Consider the following 25036-nt stretch of genomic DNA (forward strand, 5'->3'; position numbering starts at 1 on the left):
GTCCCCTTGTAATACACCTCCAGCTACACTTTATAGCATCTGTCATCTGGTGCTTCTTGGAGGTCTGCCATCTAAGTTGTGACATATTTTAACCCGGCGTTGCTGTTGGAGGGTGAACTTAGCCCATTGGCGTTAACACCAGCAACGGCACAAAATGTGCCCAATTTACATCACTTTGTGAGAAAGAGCTAGGAATACAGTTCAATGTGAGCCAATTAGCACACTTTTATATGAGCCTAATTAACAGATGACAGTGAAGCATAAACCATTTTGTCCATAACTTATGAACAGTAATTTTTTATATTAATACAATGAATCGGTTTTAAATATCAATATCTTTTTAATTAGAGGGAGAAACCAATTACTCTTAGATTGAAATATAAGAACATGTTGAGATAATTCAGCTAAGACTATTATCTAAAGTAATAGTGCATCATTTTTGTAAACCTATGCTTATTAATTTCCAGAAACATGCGACACATAATGCCACCTCATTGTAGAGGATATTGTAGTCTTCAGTCTTATGAATAAAGGATATATTTGTAATTTGTAAGTTTGTAATCAGTTACTGCATACGCTGCCTGAGGGAAGCAAAGGTCATTTCCAAATCTATGATCGGCAAAGGGGCAAGTTTAAAATTATGATCCCATAGTGTTGCAATGTGATGGAATACATACGGTACAAGTCTTATATTCAATGTATCTTGATACACCCGTCCTGTCTGTCTGACAGCTTACTGACACCTCAAATCAAATGTCTTGTTGGAATCCTTTGCACCACTGACAGTTGACATTACCAATCAATCTAACCAACACATATTTTCTCACCAAAACACTGTTTCAGATTGGAAAATACAACACTAAAATCTGAACTATGCCTAAGGATTACGTTCCTGCTTTACATTTTAAATTGTTGAAGTGTATGCATCTGAGTTAACACCCTTTCATACACATATTGAATATAAACCCATCCATATGCATATGTGAGCATTTACATACATAGATACATACAGAGATATAGACATACAAACATACATACAAGTGATCCATTCTACCGTTAATGACAGGGTTACAAATGAGATTTATTTTAGCCATACACAAAGGAAAATTGTGAAAAATTGAAAAACAATTTTAAGCAATGGGAGCCAACTGAAAGGATTGATTTGCCAACATAGTGGTAGTACACCTAAAGGGTAAATTATAGATCCAATGGGCCATACGTGTTTGTGATTCTGTTATCTAGTATATAAGGTGACCTTAGAGCTTGTCAGTGTTTTGTAAGCCAAATCTGATAAATGACCTTGTTTGACAGCCCAGAGATTCACCGTTTTGTCACTTCTTTATGTAACGACGTTGAAACGAAAATCTATACATGTGTTTCAGTAAACAAAGACCAAACAAGTCAAAAACAAACAAAAAAAAAAGAAAGAAATTGTACTAGTTACGGTGTTAAGAAACTGAAGTCGACAGCTGTGTTTAAACGTCAAAGTCAAACCTATCACCACAATAAATTGATATTAAAAGCGGGTGACTGAATAAGGACCTTGTTCACTAGCTAAGACATGGGGATATTTCAAGAGACGAACATTTGTGCTGGTTAAGTGATACCACCACCCACAGTGTTGGAAATGTCACTTATACATTTCATTGCCACGCAACAGATAATTCTTATCCTTACGATCACTCCCAAAGCAAATTTTAGCATGAAAGAATTGCGCTATTGAATTGATTTACAAATTAAAATTGGTGGTTGAAAGAACTAAGGTTTACATATCTAGGAAATCAAACAGCATGCTTCTATATAGTTTATTATTTATGTAACATGACTTCTGAGTGACCTCTATCAAGACAGGCTGCCAATCTAGACCTTTCGTGGTCTAGAGGCAATATATAACTGTCCATTACATTTTTTTTTTTTTAATACGACAGAAAGACCTGTAGTTTTACTGAGGAACATTAACGACCAGTCAATTTCTTGTCTCAAATGTCTTGTCTTTTGTTCTAAATGTTTTTTAAAAAAATGCTTCCTAGATTTTCCTGTCTTTGGTTCGACAAACATTCTGTACTTTACATTCCATAAAACCCTTGCTTTCTGACAAGGCACCCAATGCCTTTCAGTACTGGCTTCCTAATTGAGCTATAAAGACACCCCCATTGTTCCACTTTGCAACCTAGCCTTGGTGCTTTAATATAGAGCAGTGAATGAATTGCAAGCTGACTCTACTGCAGTGATGTTGTGGATGTCAATAGTCCTACCTTCACAGTATGCCGAGTCTCCAGGTGTTGAAAAGAAGCCACTCTTGCACTCACAAACAGCCTTGGTATTCCAGTTTTTGCATACTGAGTTTTCGCCACAGTTATGTCCTTCAGCACAGAAATCATAGCCTGCAGTAAAATTAGATACAGCTGTGTGATTATTCCTTTCATAGCATACAATATCTATCCACTTAGATGCATTATTTCAATTTCTTTGCACAATCATAACTAACTGAAAGACACACCTATTCAGGCAGGATCTGTAAACCTCACAACTCTTTGACTATACTGGACTATGTAGCACCCCATTGTACCAGTACTTGCATCAGCTTGTATTCGTATTGAACTGCTCCATACCTTGCTGTACTCTACTACTGCTCTTAAATATAACTATTCACTGTATCTTGTACTTGATTCTACTCTTAGATATCCATATTCACGTTTTTGGTAACTGCTCTGATTTGAAATTGTTCTTATCCATTTATTGCACGCACTTTGTGCTCTTAATGGACTTTACTTGTATAAGCAAATATTTTTACTATAAGTTAACTTCTGTTAGTCGAACTCACTCTTATTTTCTACTGATTTTATTCTACTTTGTAACTGATCTTAACTGTAATGTGATATTCTGTACTGTGATATTTTGTAAGGTGATACTTTGTATTGTGATATTTTATAATAACTGTAAGTCACGCTCGATAAGAGTATCTGCTAAGAAATTAATAATAATAATAATAATAATAATAAATAATAATAGTAGAGAGATAAATCTTCTAAGTACTGACCGGTTTTTGAGATCTGGATCCACAGTTGTACACTGTACAGAAGCTGGATCATTTCAATATTATGCTACTAAACCATACTAAGTTTAGAAAAAGACAAACCCATACCTAGCTAACACATTTTGGACTTCACACAAGCTTTAAGGCAGCAGCCATTATTGTTTCTGGTTTTTATTCATGTTGTTTTGTTCTTAAGAATGCTACTTCAGGTGCTAAAAGGTGTGCTTTGAACAACTTCGCCTAAAGGAAAAAGAATAGCAAACCAATCTTGAAAGAAACATACCATTCAATTCCAGATGATTATACATTATTTTAACAGCTTGTAAGGTTTTTTTTTTTTTTTTTTTTTTTTTTTTAATTTCAGGTTAATCCAAGGTTTGTGTAGGTTTAATAACTTGTCAGAAATAACTAGTTCCCATTCAAACTTTGAAATGCCTTTGAAATGCTGATTTAAATTAACATTCCAGTCCAGACATGATTAAATCAATGCTAATTATGCTCTGATTATTCTGTTTAATTGTATATGTTTCATACTCAATAATATGGGCCACCCCCCTCCGTCCCCCATATAGTTTTAAAGATTCCACTTAGATTCATATGGTTACATTAGCAGCCACCCCTGTCATAGGCGAAAATATCTTAGAATTCCGTAGGATGTGAAACATACTATCCTATACATCTGGTAAAATCTGAACCAAGGTGCACTGGTTCTATGTTCTCAGGGAAGGAGGGTCAAACTGATACTAAATAGCGCATATGTTGTCCTTTCCTAGTTACAGGATTTTGTGAATATAACAATAAATATATATATATATATATATATATATATATATATATATATATATATATATATATATATATATATATATATATATATATATATATATATACACACTACTACCACCAAGGTGAACCATTCAAAATAAATACCATTACACTATACCTTCCTTTGTTTGGAGAATTGTAGGTAAAGGTGGCTTGTTCTACAAATACAATTTGATAACAAACAAACAAATCCAAACTATACAGTACCACCAACAAACAACTTTTTAAAACAATTTCCAAAATTCTGTATGAAACTCAATCTGTTCAGTACTCCACTGCCACAGACAGATACATCCCAAGGCAAAGCGACCATAAATGGATGGCTGAATTCTACAAAGTAACCAACCTCTGCAAACATTACAGCATCTGTTTTCCGGCAGAATCTGTTCACTTTCTGTACAGTTAACAGCTGGGCAGTTCTCTGTCACTTTCACCATCATCCCGTTCTGCAACCGAAAACAGATTTCATATAATCATTTGTGAATTGTTACACTTGTTAACGAGAGCCTTTATACTGCACTTTGTGAAAGAAAGCATTTACCAGGGCACATGTATGTACAGGATTAAAACGTCATAGTACAACATTGCTATAATCTTGCAATTTTTTTTTGTCTCCTCCAATTGTATTTCAAAATATAGTGTGCTGGTGTATTTTTATTTGAGATAATTTATTTTTTTTTATCTCTGATGTTGCCCCCAAAGATGCACAGATAATTCCTTTTGGTATTCGTCACAGCTCTTTGGCCTTTACACACATTTCTATTGCAGTAATTTCATAAACTTTGTTCTACTGTTTCAAAAGCACAAAGTGTGTGATGATTATAAGCCTGTTGCTCAGGCTATAAAAACAATAAGATGTCCCAGTAGAGTGGATTTAAAGAAGTTGTGCACGTTTTAAAAGTTCTCGCATCGAGGACTCTGAAGTCTATTAAAAACAGTTTACACAAATCAAACAAATAGAAATAGGTCAGGAAATATAACTGAAACCAACAAATACAAAAAATGGTGTCTTACAGCCACAAAATCTTTTATGGCATCTTATAACATCAGCTGTGAAACTTTATTATGTAGACACTGAGAACGACCGACTAATCTAAATATAGGCTTTTTATCCTGTTATGAATCAGAGCTGTGTCACATTCCATTAGAAAATAATTAATGTAATACCTAATAACTAAATATAACAGCACAAGATTCCTCCACTCCACTTTCAAGGTCACACAGTGAGATGTTGTCTGAAGCTTTGCAAATATTCCAATTTTAAATGACCTCATTTCTTTCCAATTAAATCCCGACAAATAACGTCAGCATCATTTCAAAAATTTTTGTAGGGAATTTCTATCACAAAAAATAATTACTAGACACATGACATTGACACAAGGGGCAGAGTCACCTTTGAAATGACCCAAATGTATTTATTTAATGATTTCATTATGAAAAATCTCTCAGACCACGGTCCTTTAAAAGTGATGTCATTGGAACAAAAAAATACAAAACAACTCAATTGTATTTGACAATTCTCAACTGTCTACTGACCTCAAATGTATACTTGTAGTTCTGCAATTAGATACTGAACATTTCATATGAGTTCATTGTACAAGTGTACTGTAGAAACAGAACGTAAGCTGGTGGCAACAGTAATTGGAGTTTTTCAAGTGGAAATTGTAGTGTTGCCATACAAGCCATTTCTCACTTTCCATTTTCTCTCGATAGGAAAAGTTTTAAACATTGAATTCAAGGGAGTTTTAAAAAAATTAATAGGTTGTAAAATAACAAATGACTTTAATGCTGTTTTATGAACAGCAGCCTTAGTCCTTTATGACATGCTGGTTTATTTTCCACTGAACCACAAATGTAAGGTTACAGCAAACGCTTGAGGGTTAACATAAATGCGATATTCAACAATTAAGCCTCTGAGCCTTTTTAATAGCATACATGAGGAGGAAACCCCAGTAAATTGATGTTTATTGCTTGCTCAAGAATTGCAGACAAGAACCGCAGAATTAATGTGAAGCCATTAAATCCAGCATTGAAAGCAATCGAAAATGCATTACGCACAGTACAGATAGGAATGCAGACTGTCAAAAGTGAAGAAAATGATGAACACATCAAGACAGCTGAACAAAAACAATATGGTCCCCCATGCAACTAAAGAAGACAGATTGTGTATGTCACTGAAAGATATTCACACACTGTTCATCTGCTAGGGAACTAGTATAACCGCACTGACATGATAATTTTGCTTTATTTGATTAAGAATACCCCAGTATAACACACAATTTGAAAATCAAACAATTACCTTGCATTCTCTGCAACTTTTAGTTAAGGCTCGCTGTCCCTCAGACAAGACTTTTCCCATGTAGATACAACTGGCTGTAGAAAAAAAAAAAAAAAAAAATATATATATATATATATATATATATATATATATATATATATATATATATATATATATATATATATATATATATATATATATATATAGCCTTGAGGATCTTGATTTCCTGGTTTAATAACTTGCACCAAATCTTTCTATATCTCTAACGGGCAACAACAGTGCACACATAATATGACAAACACAATATCCTATCTGAAGATTACAAGCTTATCTTCCACATGGCAGATAATCATATAAACATTCAAATCTTGGCTGGCTTGCCCTCTTGCCATCCAACTAACCTTGTTTTTTTTTGTTTTTTTTTTCTAAAACAGGATTAGAATTTGAATTATAGTGTAGAATTAGTTTAACATATTCCAGGACTGCAGAGCTTTAGTATGAATATTTGTCGACCCTCCGTTGACAAATTGGAGGTATATCCTTAATAGACATGTACAACAAAATATCACCAGAACTTAAACACCAGCAAAAATTCATATGATTTTAGTTTTACAATAATATCAACTGTAGCATGCAGCTTTTAGCAATGTATGCAGAATAATCTGTATCGTCATAAAATGCGTGCATTATAGAGATTTAGTAAAACATTTAAACAAAGTTAAAGGCCAAAGATAGTTTGCTTCAAGAAGACATCCTAACAATGTATAAAAAAACAGTGATTTAAAGGAATAAGTACTAATACCCAACATGCTATGCTATTTAATGTAAACTGATAATTGCATATTCGTACACATTTTGACTTCACAATACTTGTTAATTATCTTTGATACTTTGATCTAAATCCAACAAGCAATGATTAAAGTAGTACTCCACAGATTATGTAAAACCCCTTTTTGTAAGCAAGGTAATACTACAAGGTATGAAGAGCACCTTTCTAAAGAGCAGCTCCATACGAGCGTAATTAAGTGTATTTGACTTACGCCTGCATTCTCTGCAGCATTTGCCTTCAACGTGTACTGGAAGCGAGCCTGCAGAACAGTTAGCAGGAGGACAGAGGATTCTCCTGCACTCCACCACACCATTCTGCATGTAAAACATTCAAAATACAACACTGTTAGTAATAAGGAAACGTCACCTAATAAAAAAACAACTGGCATTCAAGAAGGCTCCTTGCATTTTAAAAGACACAACGAACAGTTTACCAGTATCTAAAATTAAAAGAATCTATTCAAACAGATAAGTGTTTTGACTAATGCTTTCAGCAGTGTTACAAATTCAGCTGTTTTTGTTTTTAGTTGGTGCCTCCCCCCTGATTGACATCTTAAATGACGTTAATTATTTCCATAGCAAGTATTCTAAACATACCTTACAAGCACAGTTTCTGCAGTTTTTGGGTTCTACCCATGACTCTTCATCTCTGAAGCCTACTCCGTTCACCTTGCATGATTTTTCACAGTGGCAACTCTCCAGCTGGCTGAGTCTTGTCTCTGCATAATTCAACTGAAAAATAAAATTGCAAAGCGTCACGCTTTATTTGTATATATTTTTTTTTAATTTAACAACACCATTAAACCCTGGGCAAACTGAGCAGTTGTATTGTTATTGGTATTGTACAGGGTTGATTAAAAAGAAAGTTTACCACATCAATGATATGGTGCATTGATCTGGTAAACTTACTTTATAATCACCCTGTACATTCCTTCCCTGTGAAAGGAACATATAGGAACAAACATGATGATTCTGGCGATGTACCTCTTCTCTAATTGAAAATAATGTAGGTTTGTGAGAAGTGTTCTAAAGCTTACAGTAGTGGCACTGACTTTAAAACATTCCATCTGGATGATGCTTTTTATTGATTAGAAAAAAAAAATGTATCACTGCACACAAAGGTGATTGGCAAAGTAACATCATATATATGTGTGTTATGAAGCTTAAGGTTACAAATCTTCAGACATGATATAACTGGAGACGTGGTTAATAAAACTTGGAAGATGCAGTAAGAAACAAGCCACTAATGCAGAAGGGGAAAAGGTCTGCAGTTAAAAAATGCTACAAAAATGCAGTGCAATAATATTGAGGAGAAGCTGGACTGCAATATGGTCATTCCAGTAATCTCAAACTGAAGTTCTAATTTAAAGACTGTATGAAACTGATAGACATTTACTCCAACTTAAGTTCATACACATTTCAGATCATTAATTGCTACGGACAACACAAAGCCTTCCTGGGTTACACATCACAGACTGAATCAGTAACTTTGAACTGTTTTCCTAAGGTTCTACTTCAGGGTACAAGTTGAAGCACTAAGCCTTTAAGATGTTGGATTATTGCTGGTGGACAAATGCCAATGGGGAGAACTTTTTTTTCTTTGCAGGCTAGCAAACAGAACTGCTTGCCATGCTTGAAAATTAGATGATACACTACACGGTATCAGGACTTTTTCAAATGGGAGGATACTCACACTATCAGCACTTTTTCAAATGGGAGGATACTCACACTATCAGCACTTTTTCAAATGGGAGGATACTCACACTATCAGCACTTTTTCAAATGGGAGGATATTCACACTATCAGCACTTTTTCAAATGGGAGGATACTCACACTATCAGCACTTTTTCAAATGGGAGGATACTCACACTATCAGCACTTTTTCAAATGGGAGAATACTCACACTATCAGCACTTTTTCAAATGGGAGGATACTCACACTATCAGCACTTTTTCAAATGGGAGGATACTCACACTATCAGCACTTTTTCAAATGGGAGGATACTCACACTATCAGCACTTTTTCAAATGGGATGATACTCACACTATCAGCACTTTTTCATTTTCACTGTTTAGGTACAGGTGCCTTACATTGCTGGAAATGGCTGACAAGTCTTTGTGTGGATTTATTGTATTGACTACTGGAACTTTTATTTCATGCCGGCTCGAGGGCATTGGATGTCATGCATGTTTGAGACTATCTAGTATTTCTGCAACTTACAGTATTAAATCCCCAGCAAGGATATTAATAACACAACACCATAAAAAAATTATAACCTAGCATTTAAAACAGCCAAGGCAAATAAAACAGCATCTCATGGAATACACACTATAGACACTTTTCCCTGCAAGGGCAGAACAGCAGTGAACATGAGACAGTATCATTGACTCCTGCTGGGACTCTTCTCTCCATCATGAATTAATAATGCATCAATCACCAATGTAGGCTGTCTGACACCTCAAGTGTGTTAGTGGCATCTGTACAAGCATTCAGTCATTTTCATCAAAGTAACAAAACTTTGTTTAAAACCAAGTATGTTTAAAAAAAAAAAAAAAAACTACAAAACACTGTAATAACAATATAACAATAAACTAAAATAAACTGGTATTTTACTGTTTTATGTATTTAAAAAAAGTAAACAGACATCTATCAATTTACTATACAATGCATTTATAAGGAGCTTCCATGCAGCGCTCCCTGCAGAGCATACAACTTAAAAAAAGAGGCCACATTATAGTAATCACTGTCTCCTATTGTGCCAGCTCCACATTGATTTACTGTTTTGTAAGCACCCTGTGCTTTATATGGCAATAATGGGTCTCTACCACTTTACTGACAGACTCCTCATTCAAGAGAACCCGTGAAACAGAAAAGGTTATCTAGGTGTACTCACTTTTATAGTCATTTTAGCCAAAAGCTCCTGCAAATCCATGATGCCTTGTACAAGACTCAAGAAATCACTGCATGTTGGACAGGCTCCATAAGAGAAAGAAAATACAAAACAAACATGTGAAGCACCTGCAGGAGTTCTGATGTTAAGAAAACAAAATTATATATAATTTAAACAAATTACAACTACAGGTGTTGGGCAGCAGGGTTATTACAGCCCAACAATAATAATTTAGTATTGAAAAATAACAATACAGCAGAATTATTCCCCCATGATGCCTCATCTCTGTATTTATGCTTTAACATGAAAAGAAGAAAAACAGAAAAGCCACTGAAATAGAATTATAACTGTATTTTTAAGTATGTTAAAACAATTGCACACAGCTGTGACATGACATCAACATGAACAGTGAAAATAAACATCCTGATTTGATCACAAATGCATTACTTTCTCATTTCGACAGATTTAAAGTGATTTAAAACCCGTCGCCATAGAATCAAAAAAATCATTTTTTTCTCCTTCAGAGGGTATGTGAAGAGTGTAATGATGTCTTTGAAGATTTTACACAGCTAATGATTTGTAAAAAACCTAAAATTAATATACTGGCAACCTCACTACAGCTGCACAATCCTTTTTTATTGCATATTATACATACTATATTATATCAGAGGTGCAGAAACCTTAGCCAGATTTAGGTATAAATTAAAGGCTTTCAATGTTCTGGCAAACACTCAATATGTTCGTCGACATTTCTGCAAGATTAGGCAGTAAAAAACTGTAACTGTTTACAGGGACCAACATCTGTCGAGGAAAGAGCGTGGGTAATCAAGTAACGTTAACTGGTGTTTGGGGATGTGTGGCATTGATAGCTGATTATAATGCACTGAGGGGAAAGGTTCTGTTTAATCACTCATCAGCTTGCAGATTATAGTATATGTTGTATGCAGCAATACGCACATACTTCTGTATATAAAGTTTACAGAACCGCAAATGACAGGTGCATATCACTTCACTACACAGAGCATATGTTTTAGTGCTGAATATTATTTGCTCTTGCACTGAACATGACTAATGCAGGCAGATGAAGACTATCTAAATGGATGTGTTCAAATATTTTAAGAGCAGATTTACTGAATTAAAAGAAAGTGAGTTGTTTTTTTGTTATTTCACCCACCTATTTCTGTGGACCCATTAACCCTTAACAGTTAGTATTCTAAGCCTGGCACCACAGGGAGCTTCCATAAACCAGAAATGAAGCAAAGTGGTGGTTCAGGCAGGGAACTCCCTTTCAATCAGTCAGTCAAATCAAGTCATCAAGCGTCAATAGCCAGACATTGTCAATCGAAATAGCAGTGCCTATCGCTAACAACGTAATTACTTGTCCAATGCTTATCAAGGAAAGGATTTCAATCTTGCCTGATCCATTACCTCCCTGCTGTGAGTTAGAGTTTGCCTCCTCATCCCCATCCTCCACCTGCTTTTTGGTTTGTCTACGGGAGAGGGGAGCTATCCTGCCCCATGCCCATGGCTTTCCTACAATCAGCCTCTCCACTTATCAGTGGGAACATTTATAGGCAGGGGTTCCCCGAGACAAGACCAAAGTATAAAGTCGTATTATACTTTAACCATTTCATCCATGAACATATAATATGCATACATGTGTTATTGTGTTTAATTTGTAATAAATATTTTATCTAACGCATGAGTTCCCTGACTGAATTAAATTACTTGCTTCTTTTCAATCTCAGTACAATTGTTTGCATAACTGGTTTGAATTAGAGTTACAATACTGTAGGCATACAATACTGTGCTATTGTTCCAATAATTGGTTAGCTTTATACTTAATGTTTAAACTTTCTAAAAAGTAAAAGCACTAGGGTTAACTAGCAGTGCCAAAGTGAATCAAAGACATCTAGGTTTAAAAAAACTGGAAGCTCTTTAATGTCTTAAATAAAGATTTCACAATCTGAAACAGAAATCCAAAGTTGGAAATCCTCAAAATAAAAAACTTAGACTAAATTTACAGCAGGCTAATTTCGGCATTGTACTTACTGCGATTAAGGTTTGGGCACTGTGTAATATATCCATTCGGCACAAAAATGATTTTGACATCTTGAATAGTACCCTATAAAAAAAAATACAAATACATTAAAAGGCTTCATCTTGTATTGTTCAGGAAATAAATACCAAGCAGTATGCAATGTCATATTACAACAAATCCAATTGCTTGTTTAAGCAATATTGTCAACATGTATCAAAACACTGTTCATCACAAACAAAACAAAAAAAACACCAGCAACCATTCAAAGGTATACAAGAAACATCACCACATGTGTATCAGTCACATTTTACAGCATGTTAAATCTCCATTACACCTCATGTTGTTAGATATATGATTATGTAATTTAAATGATTTGTACCTAACATTAGCCTAACGTTCTTACCCACTGTATTGCTCTGTGTGAAGTAATACATTTAACAGATAAATATTTCTATACAAACTTTTTTTTGTTTTTGCTTGTGACAATTAACATGTAACCCACCTATAGACTCAAGGGGGGCGCAGGAAAAAACAGATAGGTATCACAATTGTATGTACTTTCAATGGCACCTGAGCCTACAGGTGTGAGAATTACAGCATACAGTACACAGAGTATGCTTAAGGGTCAATGCTGCCCTTATACCAATGTTACAAATTCCAAGAATGGCCAGCATCAGTTTTTAAACTGGTACAAAAGATTCTTAGACTGCTTCAAGAGCTAGCCTGGTATGCTGGATGAGGAAAAGAAAGATATCAGTGAATTTATGTATACATTTAAAATGTAACTGTCAATTAATAACAATACAATGTATGTGTAATGTATTTTTTATATTGGTAACTAGCTGCGCAGTAATACACAGCCATTTTAACAAGGGTTGAGTTTACAGATGTTGTCATGTAATTATCATATAATTTTATTCCTGGGTATGTTTGTTCTTGTACTGGCTTGTTAATAATGAATTACTAGAAAGCAAGCATGCTCCATCCCTAAAGTACACATATCCAAGATAAGAGATTTATTTTTCAGCTTGACTGAAATTATTCTCCGTCAGACTTAAACCACTTTGGGGACATAAGTAAATTTAATTAGAAAAAATACAAAAATATATTTCACTATGATATATATATATTAAAATGATATTTTTCTATGACATAATTTTTTAACTAAAAAGAACAAATATTAATACTGTGATATCCATCAAAGAAAAAACAATGATGTAATCCAAAATGAAAACACTCTTTCTTTATTGTTTTATTCATGGTGACTTTACACACAATAAGCTCTTATTCGTGCATCTAAGTTGCATCAAAGCTTGTTTAGAAAATATGACACAAAGTAAACACTTTACTCTGAGGGCGTTCTGCCATTTAAACAAATATTAGCCGTTATCATACATATGAAACAATAAGAACATCTGTTACGAACCCTCTAAAGTCAGTTACAGGCTAAGCTCTGTAGACGCAGCCTAAACATTTTTCATCTATTTCCATTGATCACCTAACCCTAAACTGAACTCTTCTTTCAGCCTTGTCTAAACACTTTAAAGCCACAGCCTCTGAGGGAGTTTACTGAGACAATGCAGTATATAGCAGTACTACATAGGTTTTACATCGATAACTCCAGCACGCTAATCTCCTTTCTCTGATTCTGGAGTTAAATGCAATCCGGTTTTCAATTCAGTTCATAGGATGAGCCAGGTTAAAAACAGAGATTATATATGTCATATATAATATAGGTATATATCATATAATTATAGATATATATATCGTATATATCATTGCTGGCTCGCCACACAGGCTCACTCAGGTTCTGTTTCCCTTCCAAATCACGACCAGACACACAGGATTGAAAGAAATAGTGCCGTCGTGCACTTTTAATTACAAAAATAAACAAAAAAGAAAACAAACCCCTAGTTCCTTCGGAGCTCTTACTAAACAATTATGCAGGACCCTGACTAGCTCGCAGGATGGCCAAGCCATTTACCTGGCATAAACACAAACAAACCATGCAGGTTAATTCTGCACTTACAATCTGACTGCTCGGAAAGAGCGCACCTTCTGCTTCCTTCTGCTCAGCAGCTACGAGTAGACTGGCTGCTGACTATTTATACCGGTCACCGTGGCTTTAAATGTATAAATGTTATTATTGTATTATATATATATATATACATATATATATATATATATATATATATATATATATATATATATTATATATATATATATATATATATATATATATATATATATATATATATATATATATATATATATATATATATATATATATATATATTATATTTGACGGACGGATTGCCTTCTGGTCACACGTTTTCCTTCTTCAAATAAACACTTTTAGACACAGGATACCAGGAAATGCCGTAGCATGTGTTTATTATTTACAGTAAAAATAAAATAAACAAAACAAAACCTAACCCGATCTCGGGCCCTATCTACACAAATGTTTCCCTAACTAATAACAAGGCAGGCTAAGCCTATTACCTCGTCACCAAAACCAAATCGTAATCCTAACACCCAGCTCTCTCTTTCTCTCCTTCCAAACTCCTACCATTATCCACACCAAACAAACACGCACGCACGCACGCACGCACGCACGCACGCACACACACACACACACACACACCCTTTTAAACCTAACTAATTAATCTGCTAATTACTCCATTGACTAAACCTGACATCGGTTCCTGACTCCAGTAACCTATACTGGGTCCTAATGCCCCCCATGTATAGTCTCTGCACAATAAGAACTATTTATTTTAAACCCGATTTAATTATTTGAACTCTCATTTATTTATCATACCATTATCATTTAGTAGTTAATCAATTATCCCATCTTTAGTTTTAACTTCAAGCACATTACAGTATTTAATTTATTTGTTTACCCAACAGTTAGTTTATGTTATATTTATATATATATATATAATATATATTGGAATAAAGAGGATATATATGCTACTATATATATATATTATATATATATATATATATATATATATTATATATACGTAGCTCACTGCACATAACTGTAAAAATGCAGCACTGACTCCAGAATAAAGAAAATTCTGTGGCTTGGGTAGATTGATGCTTAACAAGATAGTTTGCAGGTAATGCTCAGGAACAATGTTCAAGTAATCATTTTTCATTTTAGCATAGAGACTGTGAGCAAAATCATTAGCATGGAAGGTCTGGAGGAGAGGCGTAGGAAGCTGGAGAGATGTGTTCTGCTGCAGCATGACAGTGTGCCAGATCACATAGCCAAGGAGCCAAGGTTAAGAGTGCTGAAGACATACCCCACCCACTATCCTATACTCTAGACAATGCCTCAAGTGCACAGAATTTAAATTCTCAAATGGACTGCAGTCAGTGAGATCAAAACAAAAAAGGAGCACTGAATGAAATGCTGCATTTATTCGCTGAGAAACCGCTATTCACTGCTGGGAATGGACCAGTCTTCAATAACTGAAAACAGAAATACTGTATACAGTAAAACGATATAGATTACATACACTGTTATACCTAAGTTAATTTCAGTCTTTTTTAACCATTAAATTACAATGCCGGGACTTTATTGTCATCAGTAAGTTTTATTTATAGCAATAATCCCCTCAAAAGTGGACCTACCTAAGACCTTTCTAACACAACAAATAGTCTTTTACTTTTTCTAATGATATTAACCAACATAACATGTATTAGCTACTGGGAAGGGACCTTGAATAATCTTTCTTGTTCCCTAGCTGCCTGCATGTCTGCATTTACTTCCTGGTTCTATGTAAATCATGTGACAACTTGTGAAAGACCCCACCTTCTCTACTACACAGCAAGAGGAGCTAGCGAGTTTAAAAGTCATATTCTCACATGATTAGTAGGGAATGAGGTAGTAGAGAAAATTGCAGGAAACAAGGCAGCTACAGCTGAAGGGAGATACATGTTAGCTCAAAGCCAGATTAAGACGGATATACAATAGATAATCCAGGGTACTCAGAATGATTTAAAACCTAATAAAAAGGTAATTCTTAAGATGACATCTGAAGCTGTTTAACCTTTATAGAGCCTTGTGAATAGGGTGAATATCTCAAATGGTTTCTGGTATAAGAGATGTTGAAAGATCTGCAGCGGCAAGGTCAATAATAAAGGTGTCCAATGTCATAAACATATGATTCTGTAATTGTTTAAATTGGCAGGCACAGAATGAGAAGAAAAAGTATAATAACTGGCGTTCTTTGTGGCAAATCATACTGACATTATTAAGACACAAACAACACAATTCGGTACCGTAAGTAAGTGCGTAGTCTTCAGATTTGAGAATACAGAGAGCAAAATGGATCTTTTAAATCACTGTCTTGTTTTGAAGAATATTAAAATAATGTTGCACAGCAAGACATTTTTTTCTGAGTCAAGGTTCATCTCTCCTCTACAAAAACAATTATAAAAGAAAATGTCATTATTTTTTTAACGGAGCTTTTAACTCAGGGAGTCTAATTAATCATTATGTTATGTTATTCTGACTGTCTGCTCTATATCCAGCTTCACAACCCTGTGGGTGGCTATTAGTTTTAATTTTGAAAGTTGTTTTCTAGAAATGGAACTAATCAACCCATCTACTTAGAGACTCCTTGTTTTACACATGTTATTCTCATCCATTAAGCTTGCATGTGCAAACTGGAAGCATAATAACTTAGCATAATGTATCCAAACTTTTAATTACTTGTCCAAAAAGAAGCTCATTGTTGCTTTCTACTGTATTACGAATCTCACCTCCTCTGCATAAAAAGCACAATAGCATATTCATTGTTACTTCGATACATTCTAACGGACTGCAATATTTTCGTATTGTAAGTGTAGATTGGCTTATCTAAGCCACTGCAGGTACTTACCTTAAATAGGCCATGTTTTCTGTTGTGCTGGCCAAGCCACAGAGAGCTCCCTGGCATAATATGTATATATATATATATATATATATATATATATATATATATATATATATATATATATATATATATATATATATATATATATCAATGACGGATTGCCTTCTGGTCACACGTTTTCCTTCTTGAAATAAACACTTTTAGACACAGGATACCGGGAAATGCCGTAGCATGTGTTTATTATTTACAGTAAAAATAAAATAAACAAAACAAAACCTAACCCGATCTCGGGCCCTATCTACACAAATGTTTCCCTAACTAATAACAAGGCAGGCTAAGCCTATTACCTCGTCACCAAAACCAAATCGTAATCCTAACACCCAGCTCTCTCTTTCTCTCCTTCCAAACTCCTACCATTATCCACACCAAACAAACACACAAACACGCACGCACGCACGCACGCACGCACGCACGCACACACACACACACACCCTTTTAAACCTAACTAATTAATCCACTAATTACTCCACTGACTAAACCTGACATTGGTTCCTGACTCCAGCGGTTAACCTCTACTGGGTCCTAATGCCCCCCATGTATAGTCTCTGCACAATAAGAACTATTTATTTTAAACCCGATTTAATTATTTTAACTCTCATTTATTTATCACACCATTATCATTTAGTAGTTAATCAATTATCCCATCTTTAGTTTTAACTTCAAGCACATTACAGTATTTAATTTATTTGTTTACCCAACAGTTAGTTTATGTTCTATATCTATATATATATATATATATATATATATATATATATATATATATATATATATATATGGCGTAGCTCACTGCACATAACTGTAAAAATGCAGCACTGACTCCAGAATAAAGAAAATTCTGTGGCTTGGGTAGATTGATGCTTAACAAGATAGTTTGCAGGTAATGCTCAGGAACAATGTTCAAGTAATCATTTTTCATTTTAGCATAGAGACTGTGAGCAAAATCATTAGCATGGAAGGTCTGGAGGAGAGGCGTAGGAAGCTGGAGAGATGTGTTCTGCTGCAGCATGACAGTGTGCCAGATCACATAGCCAAGGAGCCAAGGTTAAGAGTGCTGAAGACATACCCCACCCACTATCCTATACTCTAGACAATGCCTCAAGTGCACAGAATTTAAATTCTCAAATGGACTGCAGTCAGTGAGATCAAAACAAAAAAGGAGCACTGAATGAAATGCTGCATTTATTCGCTGAGAAACCGCTATTCACTGCTGGGAATGGACCAGTCTTCAATAACTGAAAACAGAAATACTGTATACAGTAAAACGATATAGATTACATACACTGTTATACCTAAGTTAATTTCAGTCTTTTTTAACCATTAAATTACAATGCCGGGACTTTATTGTCATCAGTAAGTTTTATTTATAGCAATAATCCCCTCAAAAGTGGACCTACCTAAGACCTTTCTAACACAACAAATAGTCTTTTACTTTTTCTAATGATATTAACCAACATAACATGTATTAGCTACTGGGAAGGGACCTTGAATAATCTTTCTTGTTCCCTAGCTGCCTGCATGTCTGCATTTACTTCCTGGTTCTATGTAAATCATGTGACAACTTGTGAAAGACCCCACCTTCTCTACTACACAGCAAGAGGAGCTAGCGAGTTTAAAAGTCATATTCTCACATGATTAGTAGGGAATGAGGTAGTAGAGAAAATTGCAGGAAACAAGGCAGCTACAGCTGAAGGGAGATACATGTTAGCTCAAAGCCAGATTAAGACGGATATACAATAGATAATCCAGGGTACTCAGAATGATTTAAAACCTAATAAAAAGGTAATTCTTAAGATGACATCTGAAGCTGTTTAACCTTTATAGAGCCTTGTGAATAGGGTGAATATCTCAAATGGTTTCTGGTATAAGAGATGTTGAAAGATCTGCAGCGGCAAGGTCAATAATAAAGGTGTCCAATGTCATAAACATATGATTCTGTAATTGTTTAAATTGGCAGGCACAGAATGAGAAGAAAAAGTATAATAACTGGCGTTCTTTGTGGCAAATCATACTGACATTATTAAGACACAAACAACACAATTCGGTACCGTAAGTAAGTGCGTAGTCTTCAGATTTGAGAATACAGAGAGCAAAATGGATCTTTTAAATCACTGTCTTGTTTTGAAGAATATTAAAATAATGTTGCACAGCAAGACATTTTTTTCTGAGTCAAGGTTCATCTCTCCTCTACAAAAACAATTATAAAAGAAAATGTCATTATTTTTTTAACGGAGCTTTTAACTCAGGGAGTCTAATTAATCATTATGTTATGTTATTCTGACTGTCTGCTCTATATCCAGCTTCACAACCCTGTGGGTGGCTATTAGTTTTAATTTTGAAAGTTGTTTTCTAGAAATGGAACTAATCAACCCATCTACTTAGAGACTCCTTGTTTTACACATGTTATTCTCATCCATTAAGCTTGCATGTGCAAACTGGAAGCATAATAACTTAGCATAATGTATCCAAACTTTTAATTACTTGTCCAAAAAGAAGCTCATTGTTGCTTTCTACTGTATTACGAATCTCACCTCCTCTGCATAAAAAGCACAATAGCATATTCATTGTTACTTCGATACATTCTAACGGACTGCAATATTTTCGTATTGTAAGTGTAGATTGGCTTATCTAAGCCACTGCAGGTACTTACCTTAAATAGGCCATGTTTTCTGTTGTGCTGGCCAAGCCACAGAGAGCTCCCTGGCATAAAATCAGTTTGTGGAGGATCTATAACACGCTCATAAATCCTGCAAATGAAAACAAACATACTTACAAGTTAAAGGTCTCCCAAGGGTATGAATAATCCAAGGAACTATCTTGCCAATATGAAGCCAACAATCTTTGAAAAGTGTCTTAAGAAAATTATCTGTAATAAGTTTCTAGTGAATCAGTGTTGAGACTGGCAAGAGCAAGGATGAGAATTTCTTTTCAAATTAGTTTTCTGTATCATTTAAATTACCTAAACGATCTACTGCATATACCACCATCTTTAAATGTGTTACCCCAGTAAGGAGTGTCATTTTATTGTATGATATTAATAATCTGGTAAAAAAAAAAAAAAAAAAAAAAAAAACACGCTCCTGGGGAAACCACCTAAAGGATCAATAAAGAGTGTCAGTATTTAGATGAATACTGTTAAAACAGAGCCCCTGGCATCTCTATCCGAGAGCAACCTTTTACTTAACCTGACAGTTAAAGGAGCATGGTTGAAGTAATTGTTTTGGTATTGAAGCAGGGAGATTAAGGATGCACGAAGAGCACGGCACAACTCATGATATGAACTCATTATACTTATTATTGAATATTTTCTTTTATTGCAGTGGTTCTATAGGAGGGTATGTCAAACTTTCTAGGAGTGGGGCGCATGAGCATAATTAGGGGTGTGCTTGTATATATTTTTTTACCGTACGATTATTGATACATTATTAACACGTTTTAATAAAGTGCAAGGAGGACGGTGTGACAGAGCAGAGCTCTGCCCTGTATAGATTGGCAGGGATGGGGTTAAATTCCCCTACCTGCCTGGGTTTATTGTGCTCAGGTGGCTGGGGATTGATTGGAGTAACTAACACTCAATCAGCACCCAGCCACCTGACATAAAAGGAGGCCTCAGCTTCCCATTAGGAAGCTAAGGAAGCAAAGGAAGCAAGCGAAGCAAGCAAAGCAAGCAAAGCAAGCGCTTGCTCTTGCTGGTTTTTTGGTTTGCTATTTTGTTTTTGTATTGTTTGGTCCAGTGGAGGCCTTGTCCAGCCTAGAAACCTTTATTTTGTAAGTTTTGCTTTGTGTTTTTTTTTTTTTGTGTGTGTTTAAATACTTTTGTTTTGGCCATTGTGCCCTTTTAATTTGTGTTCATTTGTTAATAAAAGTATTATTTTTTTGAACTGCAGTCTGTCTCCAGGCCTCTATCCACTCACAAGCCTGTCACAGACGGTAACAAATACACTTGTACTATTAATAATTTCATCGACTACAAATGCTTCTAAGCACAGATAGGTTTATTTTTATAGATTACTAATACAAGCAGAGTATGGTAATCGCAGTGTCATGCAACAGTGACCAAATGTGTTCGAGTGTAACATGGAATCATAAGAGCTGTCTGTATTACATGCTGTCAAATCAGGACTGACACAGAGCATTGGGAAATAGCTTGCTGCATCTCCATGTTACCTGTACACAATTAGAGGTGCTGTCACCAATTCCACACACAACACCTAAAATATTTTAAATATAAACATGCTAAGTTCATTGCAGTCATCAGCTGCATAGATTAACCACTCAGCAGAATGTGGGAACAAACAAGTGAGTACAGACATTAAGTTACTGTTTCTAGTATCTTTAGTGTCTTAAGAAGTTGTTGTATTTTAAGCAGCTGAATATGGTAGCAACCAACTTGCTCCTGAAGTTGCACTAGCAATTGGATTTGACCGAGCAGCCATTGGCTCCTGAGGCAACAACTGTGTATGGAGCCCTGATTTGTAATTTTATTTTAAAGAAATGTATTTTAAAGAATAAACTGGAAACAAAAGCAAGACAGTTCATGAAGCTCATTTGACTGAAAGTGCTTTACCAGTGTGACTGCAAACACTTGCACAAACAATTGTGCGATTTTTATGATTCATGATTAATTTACTCTACACGTCGTATCGCGATACATATCGTTCCGTGAAGAAACTGCCGATATCCAGCCCCACTAATAATAAAATAAAATTAAAATTAAAAATAGGAAATTGCTGAGGTGTGGTTTGACTCAAACAAGCTTACGGGCCTCAGCTCAATCACAATATGATGCATCACGTAACAAAAAAATCTACCAACAAAAAAGATACCTCTCTGCCTTCTGCTAAAAAATAAAAGACTACAGGCTGCTAAATTTAAAGTCTCTCAGCCTGGGTCTGAGAATCGAAATACTGCAGACCCAATTTCTATTTATGACTTGACCTAGCTGATCAAAAGTCCTTTTATTTTTATGGTTAATTTGTATAGATTTTATGTTTTAATCAGCTCAGCATTATAAGAATTGCCTCGTTCTGGTGTATTGAATATATTCACTATATTCCTTTCAGATTGGCCAAGAAGGCAACTGCCTGCACATAACTTAGCACTTAGTGTTCTCAAGGTCAGAGACAGAAAAAGGACCCCTCTGCACTGCATGCCTAGGGTTTACATACTAACCCTCAGCACTGTGTCTCTTTACTCTGGCCTCTGTGATTTGAGACCGCGGAATCACATGTCAATTAGGGTTGGTAATTTTTGTAATGGCAACATGCATGCACTAAGAAATGAGGTGAGACTATCGGAGCTCATTTTGCAAATTGCCACAGACTGAAAATGTTTGCGGTTAATTCAGTCCGGGCTGGATACCAACACAGGTCATAGAAATTACAAATCAGAAATAAACTTGGGTCATCATGAGTCCTCAGAGAAAACCATGCTGATGACACAGAGGATAAATACAAATTAGATTTTCTTTTTTCTTTATGCTGGCTTTGTTCATTGGGAATGTCAAAGGTACGCATTGTTTTAAGCTCAGTTTCAAGAATGAAATACAGATTAACAGCTATTAACTGTAATAAAACAAATACATTAGTCTAATATATTACAGTATAAATGAAAGTATTCCATATACAGTACATTTTGTATGGGTCCTCAATAGATAGCCTGGGTACTTGCTGTGCTCAGTTGATATCCAAAATAATTTCCTCACAGAATTTAGCTAAATTGTGGAGTTTAATAGCCAATTTTGCAGTCACATAAAACTTCCCCCACAGTTTTTATTGTGCTTTACCATACTGTTATGTTCTTCAATATGCTTTACTACATTTCTGTGCTTTTATCATGGTTCCATGGCACGCTGCCAAAAACCCACTTTAGGGAGACTGAGGAAAGACCCCTTAAAGTTTTATTTACTTTTCTAAATCAGCTTAAGCGTGGCATTGCTGGCTAAGAGCAGCACTCTGAGATTACATTACTGCCATTTCATACTGAGTTGAGTTGCTTTAACTGACAAATGCCAAAATCCCTGCATGTCTATCTCATATTTCATTTCATTTTTCATCCCTTCAATTTATGGTGTTTGATATTTCTGACACCACTGTACACAGCACATTGCTTTATTTATTTATTTAGTTGACAGACACCTTTCTGAATTGCTGTCCAAGCAGTGTATAAGCATAATGTATAAGCATAATTGCATGTTCCATTAGATAATGCATAATTAAAAGTTTATAAGCATAATTAGATCTATTTAGGCATCATACTCATAGTCCACTTGTCCAGGCTGACACTACAGATAAGTAAGGGTGAATATATTTTCCTGTTTATCCACTATATCAAGCAGCAATTGTTGGTTCCAGCAAACAACTTTACTGATAAAATTGGTTATCTTCTATAAAATACTTTTAAATTGTCAACTCCAGTAATACTTTTCAATGTTGTTTGACTTGCTGCTATGCTTAGCAAGTAGCCTAACAAACGTTAAGTGGTTGTCAACCTCATTTCTTAGAATTACAATTTTCCCATTCTATATTTAAAAGAAAGCATGTGGCCTATTCTGATAAGTCAGTGAAACGCCCGTAAAGACAGCATTATCCTTGGGGAAAAAAAACCAACAACAACAAAAAAAAAAAAACCCACTTGTGTCAGCTGTATTTCCCACAGAAATAAATTGCAGTCTTTCAAATCATGCACTGTTCCCCAGCTAACTCTATGGCATCTTGCACAGAACTCCCTCGGCCAGCATACCTTAACACTTAATTACATTATAAAGACGTTACGCAGTGTGCACTTGAAAACCATCACCCTGTTTAAAACGAAACGCAAGATGTCCTTTGAGGCTGTTAAATGTCAATGATAAATGAATGGATTCTGCCACGAAACTAAAAGACCTGAGACTTAAAATGGTGAAATATGGAGAGGGTGACTGTTGTGTGTGGCTATGAACGTAGATAAGAGCAGGTCACTGAGATATAGACATACTGAGATATAGACATACTGAGATATGTACAGTATCACATTTTTAAAACAGGGTGATTAGAAAGTAAGTTTACCACATCAACGCATAACTAAAAATATGTGTTACACCCAGACCTCAGCCTACATTACAATGCAGGAGAGTGTGCTTCAACCTGCAACCCACGTAACGTGGAATGGGCCTCATATGCTAGAAATGCATATATCAATGGTCTGAGGTTGTTTGAGGTCCGTGAACAAATACAGAATTTCCTTTTGAAAACATTGGGAGACACTGATAGAGGTAAAATATTTTGAAAATATTCTTGCATGTATTCTCTACATCTTTTCTTGTCACATTATACTGACAGATCCATCCTTGTTATTTCTTGTTTCTTATCTCTAGGTTTTTTTAGCATGTGACTTTGTTAGTTTTATTTATTTATTTATTTATTTTCAGACAGTGTTAATTATTTTTAATGAAGACTGCAATAAAACAGCGGAACAGAAACTCAATCCACTGGATTTAAAATTTTTTCACTGGTGAAGTTACTAACTCACTTGCCTTTAAAAAAAAGTATGTCTACATAGTCACACATTCTATTTTAATTTAATACTACTATGCATTTATTTGCTTAATTATTAAGAATGTTTATCAAGATTACCAAATCTACAGATATCAATATACAGTATGTTTGGTATTGTGACCCAGATTCACATACTCTCAATAACTTGCGCTTATGAAAGCCCATGCCAAGATTCATCACAATGGGAAGGGCAGTTCTGAAGGCACAGTGAAACAAGGGTTTCCAGATGGAAAATGAACAGGGATCACAGGACACGCTTCCAAAATATTCTTTTTGTTGGGTCTTATGTGATTGATTAACAAAATCACAGCAAATATTACAGTTTTTTTTTTCAAAGCAGCTGGCAAGCTAGTTCACTGTTCACAAGGTTTGAGTTTCCTTTAGACTGTCCTCTTTCTTCCTAACATGACTGCTAGCACAGTGCCCAGCGAGCGAGACACGAGGGAATGTGCGCGCAGGTCTGGTGGCACAAGCCTGAAGTTACATGCTTATCAGGATGGGAAGTAGGGCATTCTCTGCTCCACCAAGTGCCCAGTCCCTCAGGCAGGATCTCCTTCAGTGTCATGGGAACAACTGCCAGTCGCTTATTTTTAGAAAGTTGCTGAACTTGGTATATATTATCAGTTCTGAATATGCGCATATGGTTTAGATGTCAA

At 35.2% G+C, this 25036-nt stretch overlaps 1 protein-coding gene across 1 annotated transcript in view; it reads right to left on the minus strand.

Moving 5' to 3' along the window:
• LOC121295042 (protein kinase C-binding protein NELL1-like) overlaps nucleotides 1–25036 on the minus strand; it is a 130679-nt gene that overhangs the window by 77475 nt on the left and 28168 nt on the right. The window contains exons 5-12 of the mRNA XM_041219333.1: nucleotides 19496–19592; nucleotides 11911–11983; nucleotides 9862–9944; nucleotides 7566–7700; nucleotides 7181–7283; nucleotides 6162–6235; nucleotides 4209–4308; nucleotides 2256–2384 (exon numbers count right to left, since the gene is read on the minus strand). Coding sequence (XP_041075267.1) covers nucleotides 2256–2384; nucleotides 4209–4308; nucleotides 6162–6235; nucleotides 7181–7283; nucleotides 7566–7700; nucleotides 9862–9944; nucleotides 11911–11983; nucleotides 19496–19592 — 794 coding nt within the window. The remainder of the gene's footprint in view (nucleotides 1–2255; nucleotides 2385–4208; nucleotides 4309–6161; nucleotides 6236–7180; nucleotides 7284–7565; nucleotides 7701–9861; nucleotides 9945–11910; nucleotides 11984–19495; nucleotides 19593–25036) is intronic.

The sequence above is a fragment of the Polyodon spathula genome, chromosome 19 (genome assembly GCF_017654505.1).
Source record: "Polyodon spathula isolate WHYD16114869_AA chromosome 19, ASM1765450v1, whole genome shotgun sequence".
Taxonomy (NCBI): Eukaryota; Metazoa; Chordata; class Actinopteri; order Acipenseriformes; family Polyodontidae; genus Polyodon; species Polyodon spathula.